The following is a 27,344-nucleotide window of genomic DNA, read 5'->3' on the forward strand; positions in this document are numbered from 1 at the left end:
TGATGACGATAATGGTTGAAAGCATTTTTGTGAGTATTTTAACTGGGGTGAGCACCAACAATGAAATTCACTGGTACACATTGAATCGTTATTGTATGTAGTTATATAGCTCAAGAGCCTCACTCTGATTGTTGTCCTGATGTTCGTGTCAAGTCTCCTGGCATAATTGTCCAGTGCTATGAATGATTTTGCAATTAGATTAACTCAACGGGAATCGAAGAGTTTATAAATATAAATTTTATTTATCAAAATACTTTTCTATCTTGACTAAAAAAAAAAAAAATCAGAATTTTCACGTACAAAAAGATGGCAAATATTCCGCTGTGAATATTAAATAATAACATGATGCAGAAAACGTTGCTGAAATCTGTACCAATAACCACTTGCTGGAAAACTGATGTCAAAATGCAGATTTAATTAACATGTTGATGATAGAGTTTAATGGGAGATAGGCTGCAAAAGCTGGTATACAGAAATTAACTTCAAATTGAATTTAGTTGGTCTATCTTATCCATGATGTGTAGGTAACAAAAAAAAACTCACTAACCCAGTTATTCTAGGAGAGGGTTGAAAGCTATAATAGCTTGAAGTAACTTCTAACTTACGAACAGTTGGTCAAAACTCGCATTTAACTTTACCCTGGTAGCCACCTTACCTGAAGCTTGCTGTCAATCTACGACCGCAATTTGAAGCAAACTTGACGGAAACGAGTTGGCAAAGCAAGCGATTACCCATTAGTTATTCTGCAAATAGACGTCAAAACTTGCTGTACAAGTATTTCAGTCAAATTGTAGTAAAGTTGAAAGGAAATTTAACTACAAGTTTGTTTGTTAACTTGTATTCAAGTTGCGGCCGTAGATTTTCATCAATTTGCTTACAACTCTTATTTAGTGAAGAATTACCGCCAACTTAATGTTAAGTTAACCGTAGCTGCTGGAAGTCAACTACTTCCTGAGAAAGCGCTGGCTATCAGGGTAAGCATACCCCAATAACTAAAGTTGCAGTGCAGAAGTTGCTATCCAATGATTGGTATCAATCGGAAGTCAAGTTGACTGCATATCGAGACTGTTCAAATGTTGCCGTTAGATTGATGCCAATCTGCTAATGCAGTTTGATGTCAGTGTGCGGTGCAGATTGATGACAAACTGACTGCAAAAGTTGGAAAGTCAGAATCTGTTGTCAGTCTGCTTCCAAATAATCATCAATGTTTGGCATTCTGGTTTAACCTGAATTACCCATTTTTCATTGAAAGAACAGCAAAAACTATACACAGAGAAAAAAGAATAGATTTCATTCCTATGTAGAATGGTAACCATAACCATGTTACATAGTAACGGAAATTTTTGTGAGAACCCTGTGTAAATTTGATGGGAAAAATCTTAGAAATTGTGATAAAAATATGAATAATACAGATTCAAGAAGAATCTGTTGACGAATAAAAATGACAGAAAAAGATATATTTTATTAATTTTGAAGCATGAATAATCTTTAAGTCAATGAGACTTATGAATAAAAAATTACGAAAAAATTAATTTGTTGTCTTCATTATTTTTGTTAATAAAATTATTTTTAACTTCTATGGTACCATACTATAATCAATTAAAGCATAAAAACTATTTTTTTAGATCATAAATATTCCTAAAAAAATTGTATTAGTCAGTTCTTTTCGTTAAGAAGTAGTTTTATACGTGTCCATCGATAATTGAAAACAAAAATTATCGAACAAATTTTAATTAAACCAGCTATTAAAAAGAAGCTGTTGATTCTTTAAATTCGACAAAAAATCATCTTTGTAGAGAATTTAATTTCCTACAAAACCATATCAAGGGTTTTTTCATATTTGGTATATTGAATTTTCTGTAATCAAAAAATAAGTGAAAAAAAACTTTTTTTGGCGAAAATTCTTCTTTTTGCGAGCCCTAATTGAAAAATGGAGATAAAGCGCTCAAATTTTGACACAATTTTTTTTTCGTAACTCTAAACGAAATTTTGATATGGGACCGAAAAAAAAAAAATCTTCGATTTATTTGGTACAGTCTAATGAACAACCACTCTTTGCAGAATTAAATTTTGAAAATAAAGTTTTTTTTTTAATTTTTTTGATAAAAATTTCAATTTGTCATCAACAAAAAACATAAACAAAAAAACAACCTCAGTTTTTCATAAATAACTCAATGACTATAGGTGATATCATAAATCGGAAAAAAGATCCTTAAAGAGGAGGAAATTTCTGAAAAAAGTCTTGACTCCCGGAACTCTACACGGAAAGAAAAATATGGAAATCGTTCCTATAATTTTAGTGAAATGTTTTCCTATACCGTTTTAGGAGCGATTACTTAGATTATCGGAATTTTACCCATAATTTTTGGGAAATGTTTCTATAATTATAGGGACGATACCTATACTTGTAGCTGTCATATTATCGGCATGATTCACGTAATATATAGAAATGGTTCCTATAATATATAGGAATAGTTTCTATAATATTATAGGAATGATTTCCATAATTATAAGAATAAATGATAGATATTATAGAAGCCATTCCCGTATACTATAGGAACCATTCCTATAATATCATAGGAACCATTCCCATCATATTATAGTGATGATGCCTATAATATTGAAGTAATATTTTTTCACACAACAGTACAAGAATCACTTTTTTAATCTATAGAAAAACGATAAAGTTTCTGTAACGTTGAAAATTTAATGTTATTACACTCGTAATAAAATATTTTATTGATCAGTCGACTAATATAGTATAGTCGAGCTATCTAATAATTTTTTCTCGCATATTCTATAAACTCACATTAAGATGACCCTCTCCACATTCCTTTCTCAATCCTTTCCTACCAATATCCTGTTACGTGAATATGGAACGCTTCACGTAATAATTACCGTAACTCCTACTCTTTCCCGCTTCACTGCATTATTTATATTTGTAAAAATATAGTATTATTATTATTATTATTATTATTATTATTATTATTATTATTATTATTATTATTACTTTAATTTCTTTGAATTTATGTATTCTCAACAATTTTTTGTAATTTTTGTAATCATTTGGATTTGTGGTCAAAAGGAGAATTATCTCCATGATCGAAAATAAATAAATATATAAATAAAAATAAATAAATAAATAATTTTCACCAGTTTGAAGCATTTGAAATTATTAGTAATTTCGATAATTTTACATGCTTCCCAATAACATCATTTGAGATATGTAAAATAACTAATATTGTTCATATAAACAATAAAAGTTACATACCTAAAAGGTGCTGGATTTAATTAATTTTCAACGTATGTATTGTAAATGAATAATTTGTTTTAAAAATAAAATGAAATTGTAAAAATAAACAATGAATTTCCATATCTATTTTGCTCCTGTAATTGTATAGTGAGAAAATATCCCTTTTATTAGAAAAACTGTAGAATTGCTACAATATTTTTCAATATTAACTAACACAATCATAACTGAGTTGGAAAATAAATGATTTAAGATTAAGTACACACGTGAATTAAAATTATGAAACAGAAATTTTTTAACTCTAGTGAAAGATCAAGTTTCATTTACAAAACAAAATTTATTAGCAAAAAAATATATAATAATTACTTTATATTTTTTAAGTGATTGCTTTATTATTATTATGAAAATAAACATTTTTCTATTATTATGTGTGTCATTCCTATAATATTATAGGGACCATTCCTATAATATCATGGGTATCACTCCCATAATATTATAGAAACCATTCCCATAATATTATAGTGATGACGCACATACAATATAGGAACCATAACCATAATATATTGAAGCTATTCCATTATTGTACAGGAACTTTTCCAATAAAGTATGGATATGGTTCCCATAATGAGCATAGGAGTGATACCTATAATGATCATTTTATTATAGGAACCATTCCTATAATGCTTTGGAAAGGTTTCTATAAATTTCTCTCCGTGTAGCTTCAGAAACAACAATTTTTATTCTATTTTGAAAATAGCGTTCCGCGCGACTGCTGCCGTATTTTAGCATCGGCACGGCCGAGTGACAAAAGTCAATCTGCAATGACAGATAGATGTCAGTTTGATACTAAGTGGTTATTGGGATAGTTAAAACATACATTATCGGTAAATATACTACGGTTATCTAGTCAGTTAGAAGAGTAAGTTGTCATCAATTTGAATCAGATAAATTGGTAATTAAAATACTCCTTTTTAATTGACCTGAGTCGATGAACGCTCTGAATAATAATCTCTATTCATTTTAACAGAAACGCATGCGCATATTACTTTCTTTTTATAGTTTTTCAAGTACTTTAAATTCAAAGAAATTATCTACATATTCGTTAATTACCACATCATGCTGAGCCGAAACACAAGTTCACGTCCGCCGAATTGTTGACATACATTCTCTTTTTCATTAAAACAAGTCACCTTTTGTAACAGTGCATTTTGAATATACTCGTGCTCGTGGAGAAACCTTATGTACCGGCCTTCGTCAGTTTAATTTTTAGGTACTTGCTGGCACTGTCAGTCCGAGTTGGTAGTATTGGTTTTTGGAGTGGGAAGCTCAAAGCCCTGCTCCAGTGAGTTGAGTTGTTGGCAGTCGATCTTCGAGCGTACAACCAGGTGGATTTCCAAAGAATCAAAGGGGCAAATTACCAACAAGGTAGAGCCAGTTGTATTCGCGAAGACGAGATCGGCTCAGTTAGTTAAGGTCAAATACCTAGTACTTGAACACCGTAAAAAATGAGACCAATAATTGAACAGATTTTTGAAATTAATATTAATACAAAATCATGATACTTATTATAAGTAATATCCGTATTTTAACATCATTTGTTGACTTAGTAATTAATTTTTAAAAGTTTGTAAAATTTTAAATCAATGATTATATTTTGGTTACCCATGTAGGAACTGCCAGAGTTGAATGACGGGGCCTTGCTTGGTCTTGTACTGGGCGACCAAGTTTGGCGCACCGATATTGACCCATGCTTGGGTAATCAACCTTGGCCAGCCCAATGATTACTTGAGCCTGGGCCAAGACTGGTTCGCCATAGGATGGCCGAGACAAAGGAATCCAACCTTAGTCAAGCGTTAGTCAAGACTGGGAAGCCTAGCCATGGCCGTTGAATGGCAATCCATTCAATGGGAAATCCAAACTTAATTAATCATTGACTGATAGAATTTTGAACAGTAAATATTTGTTGTTTAACAGCGGCATGATGGCCGAGCGGACTAAGTCATTATCCCGGTAGTAAGTTCGCACATCATGTCGTGAGGCGAGGGTTCAAGTCTCGACGGATGTTCGAATAGTTCCAACACCAACCGTCGGGGGTCGCTCCGGTAGTCGAACTGTACTGACATAGGTTTTCTCTGTGGTTTCCCCATCGCCATTATTCCAACAACCGATAGAAAGGGTGAGGAATAGGGTAAATGCAGTACAAAAAGCACAAGTCGGTCCACAGCCGCAGTAATAATGATGAGTTGAGAATAAATGTGCGAAAAATAAGATTGATTATGCAGTGAAATACAGGAGTGAAAAGGGATGTGCTGGGGTCCAAAACGTAGAATGAACAAGGACAGTATAAAACACAGGCTGGTGGCGCACTCGCTGAATGCGACAGCTACCATCTACTCAGCCTTGTAAAAACCAAGAACGTCATACAAGTAAAAATATATTGTTAAATTAAATTCCATTAAAAGTAAAAATATATTGTTAAACTAAATTAAAATAAATTGTTAAATTCGTTTAATTTACAACTTCAGTTTTGAGTTTATTTTAGAATTAAAATTTCAATTAATTTTCTGAAAAATATTTGATAATAAAATTCCGTCTTTGTTAATTTAATTTTATTAATTCAAATAACCTAGTCTTGTTCCAACCAAAATATTCCTGCTCTCAATTAAAATTAATATTCAGTGACCAAATAGCGGATTATCCCACACTCTGAGAGTGAACTCCGGCAAAAGGAGACTCGGTTCCAAGAGGCTGAGCTTCCTTCCATCTTGTGTTTCTCTTGATAGTGTCTAGAAAGATCTCTGGCACGAGACATTGAGTATCTAGCCAGGAGGTCACATAACCTGACCAAGGACTAACTGTTTTGACTTATAACGTTGGTACTTGTGTGACTAACTGGAGAAAAAGCATGCAAAACAGTTGATTTAGTGCTAACTAACGTTATTTTAAAAAGAACTCTTTTATCTTCATTGTCGAAGATCTCATGAGAACTAAATTTTTGGAAATCAAAGTAAAACCAATGACTTTCAAATTTTTGATAAACATTGATTTCCATAGTGAAAGGTTAAAAGAAATTTCGTTTTTATTATTCTACTGCTCAAAGAGCTTAAAACTTCGGAATAAATCGAATTCTACTTCGGAATTCTACTGCTCAAAGAGCTTAAAACTTCGGAAAGTTTTAGAAATGGGCTGCAAAGTCAACTGTTTTCCAGATTTTTTGATGTAATCATCTAAAAATTAATATCATTAGTTACCTCTTATGTGAAAGAAGTAAACCTCTTACAACAAGGATAGAAACTAAAGTCTTTATAAATATCCTTTCTGATTTTTTTTATTTCAATCAAAAAAATACTAGATACATAAGATCGCCCGAAAAGTCTCGATTATGGAGGCTTTACATGGTATTATTCTCACTGAGACATCGGACATTAAATGGAAAAAGATCATTTCGACTTTGACCACCGATAGCTTAGCAACGAATGATCGCACAGAAAATTGAAGGTGGGCATTCAAAAATTGGATAAATTTCCTTCAAGGATTATTTTAAAAAAAAAGAAAAAAAAAATGTTCTTGAAAAATTGTCAATTAATTATTTTTTTTTAATTAAAAAAAAAAAATTCTCTTTAAATAACTTCAAGAAATTTCATTGTCTTAAGATTTTAAGACTAGGCACTTCAAGCTCGAAATTGCTTTTTTATGACTCCTATACGAATATTTTTAACAAAGATACAGCCATCTAAAGAATCGCTAAAAATTTGGAATTTCATTCTGATCCCTTATTTTTTTCCACTTGTGATATTTTTAGGAATAATTTTATTACAAATCCGGAGGCACTGTAGTGCCTCAAGCCAAGTACACGTTCAACAACATATGTAATAATATGTGTGAACGTGTAGGCGTGAGGTTACAGTGCCTCTATTCTCGAGTCAGATGTCAACATAACCTCACCATATTTTTAACTCGATTTATTTTATTACTACATTCATATCAACACTTTACACTCGCTTTAAATAGTTTAATTATTAGTTCTTTCTGTAAAACACCAAAAACTATATTGTTTTTTTCATTATTTAGCGTTATCCTAATTTATAAAATTTTCGCTCCCCCGTTTTTCGATTCTACGAGAGATTTTACTAATTTCGGTCGAATTTTTTATTTCGAAGTTGGTACAGTTTAATTTTCTGCGGATAGTATACTAATGTGTAGTATCACAGTTAGTCCGTTTCCGTTTGGCGTCTGAGATCCTCTTCGGATAGTTACTCTGCTCCAGATTTTTAAGTTGGTACAATTCAATTTTCTAAGGATAGTAACCACTGTATAGTATCAGAGTTATTCCATTTCCATTGGAAGTCTGACAAAATAGGCGGTTAATTCAAATTTGAATTTATTTAAAATTTTATTGCGGGTATTTGTAAAATAATTAAATGCAATTTTATTCTATTTAACGTATTATTATTATTATTATTATTATTATTATTATTATTATTATTATTATTATTATTATTATCATAATTATTTAATTTAATAATATTATAATGAATATTTGTTGTAGATATTTGATGTAAATATTTAGTGTGGATTGTTTTCATTACTTTTCCGGCTGTGAACTGTTATGCCCCTAGATTCATCCAGCAGGTGACACTAGGTGTCAGAAAGCCGCAAATTTGAATTATTTCAAATATTTGATTAATTTTTCATTCAAATTTATTTTACTTACATTATTTGTATTACTTGTCCGGTTGTTAACTGTATTGCCTCTAGATGAACCCAGCAAGTCTGACAAATTAGGCGGTTAATTCAAATTTAAATTCATTTACTATTTAATTTCGGGCATTTGTAAAATAATTAAATACAATTTTATTTTATTCAACGTTTCATTATTTTATTATTCACATTATTTGTATATTATTATCATTAGTATTACAATTATTATGGAAATATTTCTATAATTATCATTATTATTATTATAATTATTAATATTATTATTTAAATAATTGAAAAACTGGCTCTCAGTCGAAGTAATATTGAGTAAATACAGCGCAATGACTAATATGAATTATTATAACTATGATTTTAAAAAACGCGCGGTAATTTAAATTCAAAAATTCAATTAAAATTTTATTGTTATCAAAACAATAATAATAATAATAGTAATTATTATTTTTTTTCTTTTAAAAACGATGCGAAATTGTAAGTTATTACTAAAAATTTTTATTTTTATTTTAAAAAGCGCGCGAATATTCAAATTTCAAAATTTCACTTATAATTTTATTATTGCATTTATAATATATTAAATATTATTATTCCATCATTATTATTATTATTAATATTATTTAATTAATTAAAGAACTGGCTCTCAGTTGAAGTAATATTGAGTAAATATAGCGCGATTACTAATATCAATTATTATTATCATGATTTTAAAAAACTCGCGGCAATTTAAATTCAGAAATTCAATTAAAATTTTATTATTATCAAAACAATAATAATAATAATAGTAATTATTATTTTTTCTCTTTTAAAAACGATGCGAAATTAAAAGTTATTACTAAAAATTTTTATTATTTTAAAAAGCGCGCGAAAATTCAAATTTCAAAATTTCACTTATAATTTTATTATTGCAATTATAATATATTATCCGTACAAAAACAGTTTCACTGTAAAAAATTGCGCCATGTACACGTTCACAACTCTTGATTTACAAAAAAACCGAAGAGAAATTTTCACTTTACAAAAAGATGTAAAATCTGAACAAAAACAGTTTCACTGTAAAAAATTACACCAAGTACACGTTCACAACTTTTGATTTACAAAAATACCATGGAGAAATTATCACTTTACAAAAAGATGTAAAATCGAAAAAAAACAGACCAAGTAGCCGTTATGATTTTTAATAATTGAAAAAATTTTGTGGTAAATTTAACAATTAAAAACAATTTTTTAAACGTACTTGGCGTGCGTCATTGAGTACCCCAAATTTTTTCAGAAATATTGTAATAACGTCACAATATCACTCAGATAACTCATTTATTTTAACCGTCATTAGTTTAATAATTATCTTAACTCCTGTTCTTTTCCTTAGGCCTAGCTCTACTAGCACCTAAAAATCAAGTTTCCTATCTCGTCAAGAGAAATTCAATTTTAATCATAATCCTCCAATAATTATTTTTTTTTTTCATCAAAAACGATCCAATAAGAAATGTCGAAGTTATATAAAAAATGCACTTTTTTCGAAATTTTTCGTTTTTGATAACTCCCGAATGAATCAATCGATTTTGACGGGACTGACGGCAATAGATGTAGTATTTCAAGTTTAAGAGTGGATAAGTTTTTGAAATTGACTAGTGGAGTCCTTTAAAAGTTATTCCAAAAAAACCATTTCTTGAAAATTTTATTTTTGAGATTTCTCAAAATTTAGCGAACCGAATCGATTCAAATTTTCAACAAATTTAATGGCAATGATACTCTTTCGATCGCCACTTATCTCGATCCGATCGATCGAGCTGTTCAAAACTTATAGATTCATATGTTTGCATCAAAATATTATCAGTAGGGTCAATGACTTGGTGAGGAGGGGCTGAAAGAATTGTTGTCCCTAAAATCGCTTTTCACATCAGTTCTTTGGCCTTGGTTATCAGACGTGAAAAAATTTGGGGTACTCAATGACGCACGCCAAGTACGTTTAAAAAATTGTTTTTAATTGTTAAATTTACCACAAAATTTTTTCAATTATTAAAAATCATAACGGCTACTTGGTCTGTTTTTTTTCGATTTTACATCTTTTTGTAAAGTGATAATTTCTCCATGGTATTTTTGTAAATCAAAAGTTGTGAACGTGTACTTGGTGTAATTTTTTACAGTGAAACTGTTTTTGTTCAGATATATTATTCTCGATGTTGCCATCAATATATCTTGGTATAGGCAATATGTGACTCCATCTCTAAGTATTTTCAAGAACTTCTACACGCATAGAATAGGATAAATACGAGTACACGGAGAAAAATTAATAATAGTATTTACTATACGAAAATATTAACTCCTACTATCTGAAATGGTAATAAAATTAATTAGTCACAAAATAATAGGTGTTATCATTGACAATTGTACTAGTTACTATTAATAATGGTAACGATTACTATCGAAAATGATAATTGTAATTATTAAAAATTATAACTGCTATAATCGAAGATGGTAACTGTAACCATCTCAGATTGTAAAAATTCTGAAAGAAAAAATAATATAAATTTATTTTATTTACTTCTTTATTTGCATCCATATTTTAGTTATGAACATTTTTTCCTTTAAAATATTAAAACAAATAATAACAGGATCGTTTAAATCCATATATGATAAAAATTTCCAAATATTAGAGCTGTTACTGATTATTTTGAATGATTGACTATGATTATCAAAATAGCAATCATCCAAGATTTGGGTTACTAAAAAAGTCTTATTATTATCAATTATTAATATTTTTTCACAAGATAAAATAATGAAACATCATTTGATGGTTCCATTATAATTGAATTAATTGTAATCCTATCATCTATATTATTAAGAGAATATCATTAAGAGAAAATACTCTATCTCTAGATTCATAATTAATTATGTACCTTGCACCGGTGTGCGGTGCAAGGTACATCCAATTTGACTTTTTTTTCTGAAAGATCAGAGTTTTTTACACAAAATATATGGTTTTCACGATGTGCATATTTTTTGTTCAATCACAATTAAATTAAACGTTATATCGGCTAAGCGAAAAACAGCCGCTTGTCACTGAAACCGTAGTGTGTGTGTGTGTGTATATGTATAGAGAATATAGTAGCGACGAGTACAGTAACGTTAAAAAAACTTAACTCTGTCGATACGTATAACATGGATACACGGAAAGAACAATAAGTCACTGCGCATCCTCACATAGTATACTCCGTGATATTTATAGTAAAAAAAAATTTCAGACTATAGTCTAAATCCTTTAAAGTATACTAGAAATTTGAATAGCGCGCTACGCGCGCGCCTCAATTTTAATTAATAATGAATCGTGGCCCGTTTTTTGCGAGTTTCGACCTTTGACTAACTTCAAGACTTTCATGTATTTTAATTTAGAGGACTAAATTATTTTTGGACTGTACTCCGTGAAGTCTTCGATTCAATCGATTAATATTTCTGGTTATATCGCGTAAGATTTCACGGGATATAATCTGAAAAATTATTTGGTGTAAATTGAATTATACTCGGTTGAAATTTGAATTATGCCCACGGTGACTCCGCCATTTTTTTTTTTCTAGCGCCTGCACACTTAGCATTATCATATCTATTATGTATTTTGAATATTAGGTTTGTCAAATATTGTTTTAAATAATTATTACATACATTAAAAACATTTAAGGAGCATTAAAGCACAATTTTTCCGATAATTTGGGGTTAAAAATTTTTTTTTTCTTTTCTTAGACTCTTCGAACTTAAAAATGTTAGGCTAAGAAAAAAATATTTTTACATATCAAAATATATAAATAGTCACACACTCATATGATTCCCTGATTATATTTTAATTAATGTCCAATATGCTGATAGACTATAATTCACAAATTATAAACAGCACTTTACGCGCAAGCGCTAGAAAAAAAAATCTGGAAAACGGTTAACTCTAAAGGCCATCCCTGCAACTTCCCGCCAATTCCATACCTAAACGCTTGATTGCACTTATGACGTTTCTGAGCTCTTCGAGCTCGAAATATTATTTTTGTGTTATTTTGAGCTCTCCGAGCTCAAAGAAATAGCTTTTGTATGCTTTTGAGCTCTTTGAGCTCAAAAGTCTGATAGAAGTTTAATAAAACAGTATTTTTTGAATTTTCAAACTGCAATAATTTCTAAATGAATGAATCGATTTTCACGCGGTTGGCAGTATTCCACGCACTTTTTCAGAATCTATGATATACTTTTCAACACAAACTGATCAAACTGAAAATCTTAGAAAAATTTAAAAAATTCACTTTTTCCGAATTTTTTCGACAACGATAACTCACGAACCAATCAACTAATTTTCACGTTCTTGGTGGCGATCGACGTGATTTTTTGAGCTCTAATAATTATTTTATTTTGTCAAAAACGATCTGAAAAGAAATCTCGAAGTTATGTGAAAAAAACACTTTTTTTGAAATTTTTCGTTTTCGATAACTCGAACCAATCAACCGATTTTGATGGGACTGATGGCAATCGACGTGGTTTTTCAAGCTCAAGAGCTGATTAGTTTTTTAAATTGATCGGTGAAGCCGTTTAGAAGGTATTCCAAAAAAACGATTTTTTGAAAATTTTATTTTTGAGATTTCTCAAAATCTAGCAAACCGAATCGATTCAAATTTTCACGAAATTTAATGGCAAGAATACTCTTTGGATCGCCACCTATTTCGATCCGATCGGCCGAGCTTTTCAAAAGTTATAAGAGGTTTACATACATACATACACACACACACATACACACACACACACACACACACACACACACACACACACACACACACACACACACACACACACACACACACACACACACAGTTACACACACATACACACAGCCGCACGGACACCATCGCGGGAATAGTCAGGGAAGCTTCCTAGGACCTCAAAACGTCGAGATCTGATGAAAACTCGATTTTCGAAAAACGGGGTAAAAACAATAACTTCCCGATTTTTGAAAATTTTCAATTTTCTTAGCGGGAAGTTAAAAATGAAGTGGGCATAATCAAAATTTCAACCGAGTATAATTTAATTTACACGAAATAATTTTTCAGATTATATCCCGTGAAATCTTACGCGATATAACCAGAAAAATTAATCGATTGATTCGGAGACTTCACGGAGTACAGTCCAAAAATAATTTAGTATACTTTGAAGGATATTGACTATAGTCTGAAAATTTTTTTACTATAGATATCACGGAGTATACTATGCGAGGATGTGCAGTGACTTATTGTTCTTTCCGTGTAGTGAGCCAAAATTTTTTGTCTGGACTGTCGCGGAGGTACTACCTTGAGTTGACCGAAGTTTTCTATTCAAGTTTATTATTAGCTTATAGATAACTTTAAATATCCGTACTAGCATATGAAGATGGGCATTTGTGGACTTGACGTTAACTTAACGATAACTTGTCTCTAACTTATCTGCAATCACTTATAGTATGTGGCTATCAGGGTAATACTGACGTTTTAGGGTCCTAAAAACCGATTTTTTGTGCAATCACAAAGTTTTGCTTCTAATGAGAAATATTAATGACTTAAAGAATATATTCAAGTAGTTTGAAAATGTCCGACGATTTAGCTTTTATTTAATTCTCATATTTTGCTGACAAGGAGTTAAATGCTATTATCAAATAAAAATAATATAATGACAAAATAAGTAAATATAAAAGTAGAGAAATATTTGAATTCTATTCGTAAATTTCCCCTGATAGCCAAGTTGGTCGCAACTTTCCGTCGATTTACTGCCGCAACTTGTCACCAACTTGGCGGCAAGTCGTGGAAATGAACTCGGTTGTTCACCAAGTTGTTACCAAGTTGTCGGCAAAAATTGCTTCCGAAACTCTTTCGCACCAAGTTGACGACAAGTTTCTCAAGAAATTTGGCGACATATTGCAACAGTATATTGGTCTTGTTTTTCTCAGAAACTTGTAGCCAACTTGACACCAATAGTTACAAATTCGGAAGTCGACCGCAAGTTGTCGCTAAGTTGGTGGCAACTATCTGACACCAACTTGGTTGGTCTGAAACTGTGGCTATCAGGGTCCGTATCTGTAATGCGAATTTCTACGTTTACAAAACTTTGTCTTACCGATAATATTGCTCTGTGACAAAACCACCAGCACTTTAAAAAGTAGGAACTTTATGATATTACACAAAATTAATGGTATTTCAGAAATAGTAACAACACCCCAACAACTCAAAAGTTACTAAACAAAAAATTTTCTGGTTTTCATACTTTTGCAGTAAGTTTGCCACCAATTTGCGCCTCACACTGATACCAAACTGCGTCAGTAGATTGGCGTCAATCTAATATTCTGTAATATCACAAAGTCTCTACTTTTTGAAGTGCTGGTTTTGTCACAGAGCAATATTATCGGTAACAATATCGGTAAGACAGAGTTTTTCAAATGTAGAAATTCGCATTACAGATACGGAAATTTACGAATAGAATTCAAATATTTATCTACGTTTATATTTACTTATTTTGTTATTATACTATTTTTATTTAATAATAATCTTTAACTCCTTGTCAGGAAGATATAAGAATTAGATAAAAGCTAAATCGTCGAACATTCTTAAACTTTACTTGAATATATTCTTTACGTCATTAATATTTCTCATTAGAAGCAAAACTTTGTGATAGCACAAAAAATCGGTTTTTAGGACCCTAGAACGTCGGTATTATATAAATAATTTACTCAGAGTAATTTATATTCTACTCGTATTTATCCTATTCTATACGTATAGAAGTTCTTGAAAATACTTAGAGATGGAGTTACATATTGCCTATATAAAGATATATTTATGGCAACATCGAGAATAATATATTTGTAATAAAATTCTTCCTAAAAATATCACTAGTGGAAAAAATTAAGGGATCAGAATGAAATTCCAAATTTTTAGCGATTCTTTAGATGGCTGTATCTTCGTTAAGAATATTCGTATCGGAGTCATAAAAAAAGCAATTTCGAGCTTGAAGTGCCTAGTCTTTAAATCTTAAGACAATGAAATTTCTTGGATATTTAAAGAGAATTTTTTTTTTTAAATTAAAAAAAAATAATTAATTGAAAATTTTTCAAGAACATTTTTTTTTTTTTTTTTAATAATCCTTGAAGGAAATTTATCCAATTTTTGAATACCCACCTTCAATTTTCTGTGCAATCATTCGATGCTGAGCTATCGATGGTCAAAGTCGAAATGATCTTTTTGCATTTAAAATCCGATATTTCAGCGAGAATAATACCGTGTACAGTCTCCATAATCGGAACCAGGCCATCCCTCAAACTTTCCGCGAATTTAAATGCAAAGCGCTCCAAATTTGACCTGTGACGACGTTTTTGAGCTCTTTGAGTTCAAACGTCTTGTTTGTATTCAATAAGAAACTTTTTTCAAAATATTTATGCTGCAATAACTTTTGGACAAATCATCCGATTTTAGAACGCTTGGCGGCATTTAGCGCTGTTAAGAGAGCTTTACCAAAACTCTCAGAAAGAAATCCATTCTGATAAATAATCGAAAAATTACATTGAAAAACCATGTCACAAACACACACACACACACACACACACACACACACACACACACACACACACACACACAAAGGCGTACAGACGTACAGACACCATCGGGGGAATAGTCAGGGAAACTTTCTAGGACCTCAAAACGTTGAGATCTGATGAAAACTCGATTTTCGAAAAACGGCGTGAAACCAAGAACTTCCCAATTTTTCGAAAATCATTGATTTTCATTGCGGGAAGTTAAAAATTGTGCAGGACTTCATTGATGAAAAAAAGGTTTCCCGAATTATTCTATCATCATTAGCGTATTTTTTACAAAAGATACTCTTATTCCTGTCGTTTCTAAATTCTGATTTGCTCCGAAGTTGAACTTTATCCTGAAAATATCGAAATATGACGTTAACTCGATTTTCGAAAACTGGAATGATATCTATAACTCGCCAACTTCAGAAAAATTTTTCATAGTTTTCAATAAGGTCTACATGGTGTTGATTCTACATTTGAAAAAATAGTTGTAATATTTTAAACATTTCAAGTAATGATAAACTCCTTCTTTTCTTAATTTTGTTTTAGTCTCTCGTTCGTTGAGAAAAGAAGAATACTTTTTCACTGATTTATATTATTTATTTTTGTCGTTGATAATTTCTTTTGTTATTCATAGATTAGAAACAGTTTTTCTCCATAAAATAGGTAAATTTTGTGGTCGTTACATTATAACACTTTAATACAACATAATTTACTATCAATGGTCGTACAATACCATCATTGATTGGAGATATTATTGCTTTTACGACCCACCGTTCCCGAATAAAACGAGGAAATAATAATTGGCCCCAATAATAGTCATAGACCCCTCAATATCAATCCGAAAAATTCGCATTATTGGTTGCTCGTTAACTACTGTCGATTATCTGATGCACCCACAAATAAATATTTATCACTAATACTGATTCCATATTGATTCATTCATTTCGGAGATTTATGCTGTGATTCGTAATTATATATTACTAACACAATGTAAAGTACAATAATATAAGTCTCATTAACATTCTGTGGATCATAAATTTTCAAATTTGATAATTATTCCGCCTGTTTCTCTAGTTACAGTTAATTTTATTTATTTATCTGTATTATTTACATTTATTAACGAAAATGCATAATTTTTAATAGAATTCTAGTGGTTAATAAATATCATACCACTTGATCGAAGTGACTTTATTCATTTTTTCAATGGTGCGCATTTTTTTCAATTCAATTAAATTATTATCATTGTATTAATCCCCGGTACGCGGAGGAGTATATGGAGGCTCAAGGATACGTGACTAGATCCCGTATTCTCATTCAACTAATCGAAAATCAATTTTCCAACTGTGGGTTTTAGACGAAGCAGTAAGCGAAACAAGGATAGTGGATGCTGACCACGCGGAAGTAACATAATCGGTGGATTTACGTAAACTGATTGTTTTAGGTTGTATTTTGATCGAATGAGTAGATTATTCGTAGATAAGTAATCCAAAGTATTATTTTCTACCATCAAATTATATTCTTATGCAAAAAATACGTATTGTATCAAACATTTTTTTACCATGCTAGAAACAATTAAGAGAAAAAAAAAAAACCCTTTTTCAATTTTTCCGAATCAGAATTTATTTTCAATTTCAAATAGTGCAAAGTAATGTTACAATCTATTTTTGTACATTCCATAAACTATAAAAAATGTATTATATCATTTTAAGAGAATCCCATTTGCTCTTCCTCTTTCACTCTTATTTATCAACCTCACAATGTATTTGACGCATTTTCGATTAATATAAATTTGAAAAAAAAAAAAAATTAATATGCGAATACGTTCCGAATAGTGCGAGTGAAACAAAACTCATTTAATCTAATCTGTATTATCTTCCGACTGTTTCATATATTATCAACGCTCGTGTTTAATTCTGTACAATATTGTTTCCAACATGTACATGTATATCAAATTTTGTAGCATTTAAATCGATACTTACAATTGAGTAGAGGTTAAACATAATATTAGTTGGATTCCAAGTGATAGTATTGTCTTTATGACAAAGTTTATCTTCAAGCATAACAATATTTTTACGATTCAAAAAGCATGTATAACGTTATACGTCATGATAAGAATATTTTATGTTCTCATAAGTAAACATTTTTTAATACCTGTCAGAAATAAGGGGTAATCAAAAATATATGTAGTGGAATACTTATATGTATTTAGATAATTTCGGTGTGCACAGGGCTATGTCACTGTCTGTTTTTATGAATTCAGTGTACCAGGGATTTGACGACGCATATATACATATAGCAGAAACATATCACCCTCCGTCGTCTGTGCTGGTAGACAACTGTCGGCCTATTAAACTAATTGACTGCGCAGTATGTCAGCACCGCAACAATTGTATACATGTACTCACCTTAATTTATTATACACGGTATTGATGTGTGTAGAACTTTACCCAGTCACATTATCCGCTTTGGATATTTCTCTTTGTCATGGTCGAATATCTTTAAAGTGTGATTGCTTGTTTCAGACGAGTTAACCAAGCATAAAGTAAAAAAGTATATTCTAAAAAAAATAAAAAATACAAAAGATAATTAACATAAAAATGTATATTTTTACATGATACGTTTTTACGAAATTTTTTATCGTTTCTTTTTTTTTTCGCACTAATTTAAGACACATCATTTAAATACATGTATGGTGTCTATCAAAGAAGAAAGGAAAATAAAGGAATGGAGAGAAAACTGAATTCTACGTAATTACTTAACAATTTTCCTATACATGATTTTTGGACACCTTAAATCAAAAACAATTTTTAAATATATTTATAGTACCTCATTTTAGCCATGCATCTTTAATTGATTGTCATCTATTTATTTGGAAAATTGATTATTGTTGAATTCTTAGCTAATCTACAAATTATCGATTAAATAATTAACTTATATTTGTTAACGTCATCTTTCTCATTTTAAAAAAATGTCCCGTATGTAATAAAATAATAAATGCTAAACTACAAAATATTTCGTTCCAACTATAAATTTTTATGCATGCATGCGGGATCTATTACATAGGCCTGAATCGACTCTGGTAACTCTCAAGCCCAGAAGTAGGCTGTTCAGGCACTACTACACAAGCCTGAATCGACCCTGGCATTATAATCTACTTTCATCTCAATACTTCAGCCACTGGAAGGAGCTATTCCAGGCATCTCGACTTGGACCTCCTCTGGAGTCAAATCAAATTCATTCTCATACAGTCCGCTATGCTCTCCGACCTATTACGCTATCTAAACCAATGTCTGACGCAAATTCATTACAATGGGATATTCAATTCCCAGGGATAATTTTGAACGAGCCAAAATCACTGTTCACACGAGAATACAGTCCATTCACACCTGTAAAGGCGACAAATCTCCAATTATCATCAGAAATTTACCTGGCACGTCCCAACATCACACATCGCAGAACCTCTAGCCGAAATCAACAACGACCCCGCTACCATCATCATCTTGCATTCACCGAAACCAGATAAATTTACCATCATTGTATTGCTTAATTAAATTTTATATCAATACGCTACAATACGCTAAAAGAAAGCAAGCAAACAATTATATAACTCGACTAATTATCTAGTTACAATGCAAATAAATTCTAAACTAATCAACTACGATTGATTACTCCATTTAAATGCTAATGTTGAACAATGCAGAATTAATCAGTCACAATATTAATAGAGTAACTGATTAATTGCATCCTTAACGATGCACATATATTATTAATACAGCTAAAACTTTTATAATAGATCGGTATAACATAAATACAAGAAAATTTGTATGATTAAAACACCCTATATAATATTTATACAGAGAGTCTCAACTAAAAGGTCTTAATCCCCATTGACCGCACGCGTATCCATCTACAGTACTCATGAAAAATCTACGCATTTAGTAAGTTGATATCTGCCCCTTTAAATCGAATATCTTTTTATCGACGTCCCAATTATAAATCATCCCTCTAACTTTATAATAAATCCGTCTACATTTATTTTCATAGATAAAGTATAATTGGGCGTTAGTAATAGAAATAGAATTATGATTTACAAACACATTGATAGATAATTCTTTTTATGATAATGATATAGTTACTCGCAACAATATATAATACGATTATTAACATACTTGAATGCAACATTTCATACATGATTTACATTCACATATACTTATAAGTAGTTTAATTAAAAGGGATCTTTGCGATCTAATGAGTGAGCCTCCTAATTGCATGCTTCTAAATATGTTAGTTTTTTAAATAACAATACCTTGGAAATTATTTGAAAAATTATGATTTTGGAAATCCCTTTTGTAAGATTACACGGAAAAAAATAATCGGTAGCTGCTACCGAAAAAAATCGGTAGCAGATACCGATTTTTTTTCGGTAGAGGCTACCGATTTTTTCGGTAGAGGCTCCCGAAAAAAATCGGTATCTGCTATCGATTTTTTTCGGTAGCAGCTACCGATTTTTTTTCGGTGGAGGCTACCGATTTTTTCGGTGCAGGCTACCGATTACCAATTTTTGAAAATTTCTTATCTTCTTAACGAGAAGTTAAATTCTCACTTCTTAATGAATAAAAAAAAGTAACTTCATTTGAGATACAAATAACACTTACTTTAATACAAAATATTAAAAATGAGGAGTATTTATTAGGTATTTTTTTATTATAAATTTTTATTAAATTAAATACCTTTTGGTAGCCGCAATCGAAAAAATCGGTATAAATTCTGTTTAGAAACTAACCGAGAAATATCATCCAAGTCCTAAAAAATTATTTTTTAAATTATTTTGTATGTGAATATATATATATATATATATATATATATATATATATATATATATATATATATATATATATATATATATATATATATATGAAAAGTTGATGTGGATACTCAAATGAAAATGTCAATAGTTTACAAGATACAAGGTCATTTTCTTAATTATTGATATTTTTAAAGATGTAAGCTCATCCTGATGTCACACTCATCAAGAGCTTTCATTTGAGTACCCACATGCATTTTTGATATATTTTTCATATATGCATATATATAATATATATAAATATATAAAATATATGAAAAATTGATGTAGGTACTCAAATGAAAGGTCTCGATGAGTGTAACCCTTGTAGGAAAAAAATTATATACAACGGGGTCTGTCTTGGCACAATACTGGGTTGCCAAGACTCGGTTGAACAATACTGGCCCACGACTGGACCACTACTCAACTGACAAGTCTTGGTTGATCAGTCTTGAGCCAAGATCCACCTAATATCTATCTAACAAGTCTGGGTTTGCCAGTCTTGAACCAAGACCCAGCCAATATTCAACTGACAAGTCTTGGTTTGCTACTCCTGGACTAAGATCTAGCCAATGTCAATGTAATAAGTCTTGGTTTGCTAGTTTTGAACCAAGACCTAGCCAATGCCTTGTTTCAAGAGTTAAGTTTTTTTTTTACTTAAATCAAGGAGATGAAGTTCTTCAAAATTATTTACTTGATTCACGTTAATTGTTTTTTCTGTGTTGGCTTATTATCTTTGGCCCAAGGCCCAGCCAATATTCAACTGATGTCTTGGTTTGCTACTCCTAGATCAAGATCTAGCCAGTGTCTATGTAACAAGTCTTTGTTTGCCAGTGTTGAACCAAGACCCAGCCAATATCCAATTAACAAGTCTTAGTTGATCAGTCTTGATCCAAGATCTAACCAATATCTTTGTAACAAGTCTTGCTTGCCAGACTTGAGACAAGAGCCATCCACTACTGACATTGTTAAAACTGTAAATTTGACAGTTTTTCTATCATTTTATTGTTTTTTTTTTTTTTTTTCAAATGCTTAAATTGAAAATTTATTATTTAACAAAAATAATTACATATCGTCCAGATTGATATGGTCTTAAAAAAGTTAAAATATAATAATTTACAGTGGAATTTTTAGTATTGATAATTTTAAACATTAAAATTTATAATAAAATATTAAAAGTATACAGAACGATGTACAAATTCTAAAGTAATATAAGGACTTGACTTTTGTATTTTTTTAAATTAATAAACATTTCTAAAAAATCGTTAATTTTCATCAAAATACAATATTAAATAACATAAATTATGAAAATAATAAACCGCCACACTCTGTCACCATATAGATTTAGCTTATAAGAGAAATGAGATGTAGAACATCTTATCGGTCGTATGGCGTAGGGGTTAGTTATCGGTCTAGCAAGCGCGCGGCTCGGGTTCGAATCTCGGTTAGGGCAAATGCAATTTTCACTTTATTTCCATAATTAATAAAGGTTAGGTCTAAATAAAGAGTCAAATGGTCTGAACTTGCGTTAGCCCTGCATAAAAATTAAAATAAAAAAAAATTACAATTAAAAAATTCCTTTTTATCACTTTTTATCAAATGGCATGGGCCAGACTTGAATAGTAACTGTAGTCCTGGTAACCAGGCATGGGTCAGACTTGAAAATCGGTATTGACTCAATACTAAAATTCAGTCTTGGCACAATACTTATTTTCAGTCTTGGCACAATACTTATTTTCAGCCTTGGCGCAATACTTATTCTCAGTCTTGGCACAGTACTGATATTCAGTCTTGGCAGGAAGTTATCATTTGTATGCTCAGACGGACTTGGGCCAAGCTTGGATTTCAAGCTTGCCTCAGAGTTAATGAGCATTGCGCCAAGCCTTGGCCAAGCTCGGGCCGATTGTCATTTCCTCTAAGGAAATGTCGGGATAAGCTTATATCTTTAAAAATGTCAATAGTTGACAAGATAGCAATGTCAGTTCTTAATTATTGACATTTTTTAATATATAAGCTCATCTTGATGTCACACTCACCAAGAGCTTTCATTTGAGTACTCACATGCATTTTGATATATTTTTCATATATAAATATATATATATATATATATATATATATATATAGCATATATATATATAGCATATATATATATATATATATATACAGAGTGTCCCAAGTAACGGACGCCATTGTAGCATCTGATAAACAAAATAATTCTGAGACGAAAGTGCTTAGCCATTTTTTAATCAGACGCATAGATAATTAATTATTAATTAAAATAACATCCTTTTATGCGTTAGAGAGGGAGCGCTAGTGTCAAGTCAAGTGCATTCCAACGAAGACGCTTGCACGTGTGAATGTGTAAGTAAATATGTGTGACTACGTTAGCTATAGAAACTAATTAGTCATACAGTTAGTTGTGTCTTTGTTTGGCACATACTTTACTGGACACTGGCGCTCTCTTTCTAACAAATAAAGAGACGTTATTTTTAATTAATAATTAATTATCTATGCGGTTAATTGAACAATGGCTAAGGACTTTTCTCAGAATTACTTTTTTCATCAGATGCTACAATGGCGTCCGTGACTTTGGGACACCCTGTATATATATATATATATATATATATATATATATATATATATATATATATATATATGTATATATATATATATACTAGCTGACCCGGCAAACGTTGTTTTGCCATGTGAATAATTTCTAGAGAATTTCTAGTGTCGAAAAAAAATTACTAACTTATTGGAAGTGTATAAGGATGTGAAATATGAGTGAAAAAGGCCTGGAGCGCTGTGAACGATGAGGGAATGTTGTTTAAAAATAACAAAACACCAAACATTAATTGTTTTAATTTATTAAAAGTAATAATTATTTATATAATTAATTAATTACATAATATTAATCTCTTAATGCTGCAGCGTGAACAATATTTTTTGTTAGCCCGTCTTTAGCTAATACAATCAAACTTGATGGTTTACCCACTCGAGAGCATGCAACGTATAATTGTCCGTGTGAAAAACATGGTGTACTCAAATCTAAGCCACAAAGAGACATTGTTTGGCCTTGGGATTTATTAATAGTCATTGCAAATGCCAATCTAATCGGAAATTGAATACGCTTAAATTAAATTGGCACATCTATGGGTATAATAGGTATTCGTGGTATCAATATATTTTCACCTCGAAACTTGCCATTTAAAATGGTGCCTTCGATAACGTTTTTCATTAATTTTTTATGACTAATCGCGTACCGTTGCATAGCCGTGGTGGGTTCAAATTACGAAGCAAAATAATTGGAGATCCAACCTTCAATTGTAAGTTATGTGGTGGCATGCCTGGCAAATCTAGTGAGTTCAAAAACTCTGTTGGAAAATTTACAGCTTCAGTGTCATCGCAAACTGTATCAATAGATTTATATGATACCAAGTCCCCTGGCAATAACTGTTGTATCTTCAGATTTAAAATGTCAACGTCCACATTTTTTGCAGCTAACATTGCTCTTTCTGCAAGCCACTCGAGATTTATGTAATTCGTGTGTACATCGGGAAATATTTGTTCAATGAGAGCATCTTGCGAATCAATGATTGTGCAGAAATCATTCGCTAATTTTATGTATCCAGTTTCAGCTATAGTGACTTTTCCATCGCCGATATCTAAGAGTTGTTTTGAGAATGTTTCAGCGGATGGATCTTGAAGCATTTGAACGCGCATATTTACTTTCAGCTGTACTATTTCAACATTACGCCACAATGTCGATGATTTTAAGCAGGCGTTGATTTCATCAGCGTATATTGAACGTGTAATGACGGGAAGTGTTTGTCTGAAGTCACCTGAAAGGACTAACAGAGTGCCACCAAATAGTTTGTCGTTGTTTTTAATATTTTTCAATGTCCTGTTCAACGCCTCAAGCGAATGTTTGTGTGCTATGGTACATTCATCCCAGATGATAATTTTACACTGTTTCAGCACTGTGGCTATGGACGATTGTTTTTTTATGTTGCACACTGCGTCAGGGTTATTTTGAATATTTAGTGGTAGCTTAAATACTGAATGAGCTGTTCTGCCTCCATCCAATAAAGTTGCCGCAATGCCCGATGATGCAACGGCCAATGCGATGCCATTATTGGATCGTATTTTGGCGAGAATTAGCGAAATAAGGAATGTCTTGCCAGTTCCACCTGGTGCATCTAAAAAGAAGAACCCACCTTGTCCTGCTGAAACTGCGAGCATAATGCGGTCGTAAATGGTTCTTTGTTCCTCATTCATTAGTGGGACATTGCGAGTAACAATCGCCGCCGTTTCTACAGTGTTGTACTGCATTTCACGATTCATTTCAGTGTTCATTAAATCAGTTGCACCTCGATTTGGCGAATTCATACCGAAATGACTGAGTGGTAAGTTGGCAATGATAATGCAAAGATCCTCAATAGCAATCAATGCTTCATTGTACATATCGTGGCTGAATGTTATCGCTAGATCGTTACACCATGTACGATGTTGATGCAATATATCATCAGTCATTGAATCTTTGTGATTATCCCACAATATCTCTGCTCGGGCTGGAAAACATGTAGTCAACACTATAGCGAATAGTAGACGAATTTGTATTGTTGTACAGTTCAATGCTGCTTCAGCAAGCATACATTCCCACTGATTGTCATCTTCTAGCAAGCCGAGTGCAAGGCATGCATCTTTATACGTTGTATACTGTTGCCCATTCACTTTACGTATATCTTGAAATGACAATGGGCCAGTAACATTAACCAACAATAGTCGAAGATAAAAGCACTCAGTCTGTCTTGGATTCACTGTAAATACTCGCCCCAAGGCGTTTGATTTGAATAAATTGGGGCATGCATCAACTGGTGAGCCTTGCTTGCGGGTATCCATTGTTTTGTTTGAGCCCATGTGAAATAGCGTGGTACTTGTGAATAGAGTAAAGTACGTGCAAAGGCACCAAAATCATCCGCACGATTACACAATTCAAAAAATTCAGTGAGTGTAGTTTTTGGTGGATTTATAGCACGATCAATCGCTGTCTCGTTCGTGAAATATACACGCTGACCATTTTCAAGATGAACGGCTAACTGAACAACTGCTGGATCCCGTTCATGAATTGGAAAACCAAAGATACGCCAAACAGCTTCATTGGAGCTGATGTACCGACCTATTTGGTAGAGCGTTATTTCATCGTTTTTATTTACTGGAGGAGCATTCACATTGGTATTTTCCACTCTAAACACCGCCATGTCACTGCCTTTATGGACATACTTGCAAATGTATTTGATGCTATTCACAGAACTGCAGAACTCAACATTAATATGAGCATTGTATGTTTTGCTCAGCAGGGGCGAATATGGCACGACCCAACGATTGTCAATATCAATGTCTGTGTTGCTGATGTTTTTAATAAATGATTGTCCGCCATTATCTGGATTCCTTCGACGATATATTGGATATCCGTCGACATTTGTGATTGTATCGTTAGTGAAATCTTTAGGAAAATTTTTTGTACATTTTCCATCTGACATGCAAGGCGATGAACGATTAAAAGTACCGCATGGGCCATGAATCATGTTTGCTGTAACAATATCAAACAGCAATTGATCAGTAGACGGATCGGGAATTTCTGCAGAAATTATATTATCTATTTCTTCAGGACGGATTTTGTCGATTAACCAAACCAAAATGTGGGCATGAGGTAATCCTCGCTTTTGCCACTCAACCGAATACAGCCAGCAACGTGTGGGACCGAATACATGTGATTTAGTAATAAAATTTATTAATGACTTCAGCTTTTGTCTAAACACACGTGCTGTAATGTCATGACGATGTATTGCATTTTGGCCAGGCAACAGCAAAGATGTAATCTCTGGCCATTTTGGATTACATGTGAACGTGATAAATAAACACGGTCGCCCATATTCGCGCACGAAAGTCAGAGCATCCTGTATATACTCTTGCATATGACGTGGACTGCCTACGTACGATGATGGTAGAATGACAGAGTTACCAATTTCGGCGGCGTCGGCGTTGTTGACAATAGCGTCTCGCAAGTGAATGTACTCTTCCACACGTAGCTTGAGTTGATTATATCGTAAGTATCGTAGTCGTTCGCCTTCTATCTTCGCGTACATGTCGACCATGAATTGTTGACAAAGCTCTCGAAATCGTAGAATGACGTTATCCAGCCCGCGTCTAATCATCAATCTATACGCATAATAATCCTTCGAGCTAACGTTCTTGTTTGTTTCGGCTCCTGTAATAATATATTCATAAATATTAATTTAAGTTAATTGCGTTTAATAATTTAATTGTTTTGTTAAAAGTGTAATAATCAAATTCATAATAAATGAAGTACCTGATACGGGATCTCGTTGTTTAATATTTATGCTATATCCGTCTTGTCCCTTCCAGAAGATTAGCGGATATTGGAGAGCGTCATATGAACGGTGTGTATCAGCAATGAACTGAAGATTATTATTTCTCCTACGAATCACAATTTCTCGTGCACCTGTACGATCGCCAACCATGATTCCAGCAACGTCGTCAGCAACAGGTGCATTGAATCTACGAATGTGTTCTCCAGCTGGTGTTTTATCAGGATTAATAACAATAGCGTGATTATCGCTTTCTAATTTGTGCATGTGGGATTTGAATATTTTCAACAATTCATTATGCTCATTCAATAGAGCATCCAGCTCGCTGACGATGCGTCTAGCAAAGAATGAATCAAGGTTATTGTAGCCACAACGTGCATCCACCCGATTGGCTAGTGCGCTTCCGGAGTCCTCGCCGCCCATAAAGTAGATTTGTAAAAATTTATGTGGTTCGTTTGGCATTGGCAGCAATGAGCCTATTTTATGATAAACTTGGCCTCTGATTTTAAATGTAGAATTGTATTGTTGACCATTTGCATTAGTATTTTGAACTATTTCTGTTGCTCCGAACGATGTCAT

The 27,344-nt window shown here is 31.9% G+C and overlaps 1 protein-coding gene across 1 annotated transcript; it reads right to left on the minus strand.

Moving 5' to 3' along the window:
• Positions 1 to 21,901: 21,901 nt before the first annotated feature.
• LOC123275503 lies at positions 21,902 to 27,270 on the minus strand. Its single transcript, XM_044743655.1, has 4 exons — positions 26,747 to 27,270; positions 25,331 to 26,644; positions 24,433 to 25,193; positions 21,902 to 21,907 (listed from the first exon to the last, which is right to left on the minus strand). The coding sequence occupies exons 1-4, from the start codon at positions 27,225 to 27,227 to the stop codon at positions 21,902 to 21,904; spliced, it is 2,562 nt and encodes an 853-aa protein (XP_044599590.1). The 5' UTR covers positions 27,228 to 27,270.
• Positions 27,271 to 27,344: the final 74 nt, after the last annotated feature.

The sequence above is a fragment of the Cotesia glomerata genome, linkage group LG2 (assembly GCF_020080835.1).
Source record: "Cotesia glomerata isolate CgM1 linkage group LG2, MPM_Cglom_v2.3, whole genome shotgun sequence".
NCBI classification, from domain to species: Eukaryota; Metazoa; Arthropoda; class Insecta; order Hymenoptera; family Braconidae; genus Cotesia; species Cotesia glomerata.

Excerpts from the sequence above, each read along its gene's own strand:
- LOC123275503 (XM_044743655.1), bottom strand. The coding sequence starts at position 27,227 with ATGCCAAACGAACCACATAAATTTTTACAAATCTACTTTATGGGCGGC. Across the intron at positions 26,645-26,746 it reads ACAACGAGATCCCGTATCAG|GAGCCGAAACAAACAAGAAC; the intron begins GTACTTCATTTA and ends ATATTATTACAG. Across the intron at positions 25,194-25,330 it reads TGATTTTGGTGCCTTTGCAC|TGAATCCAAGACAGACTGAG; the intron begins GTACTTTACTCT and ends GAGTATTTACAG.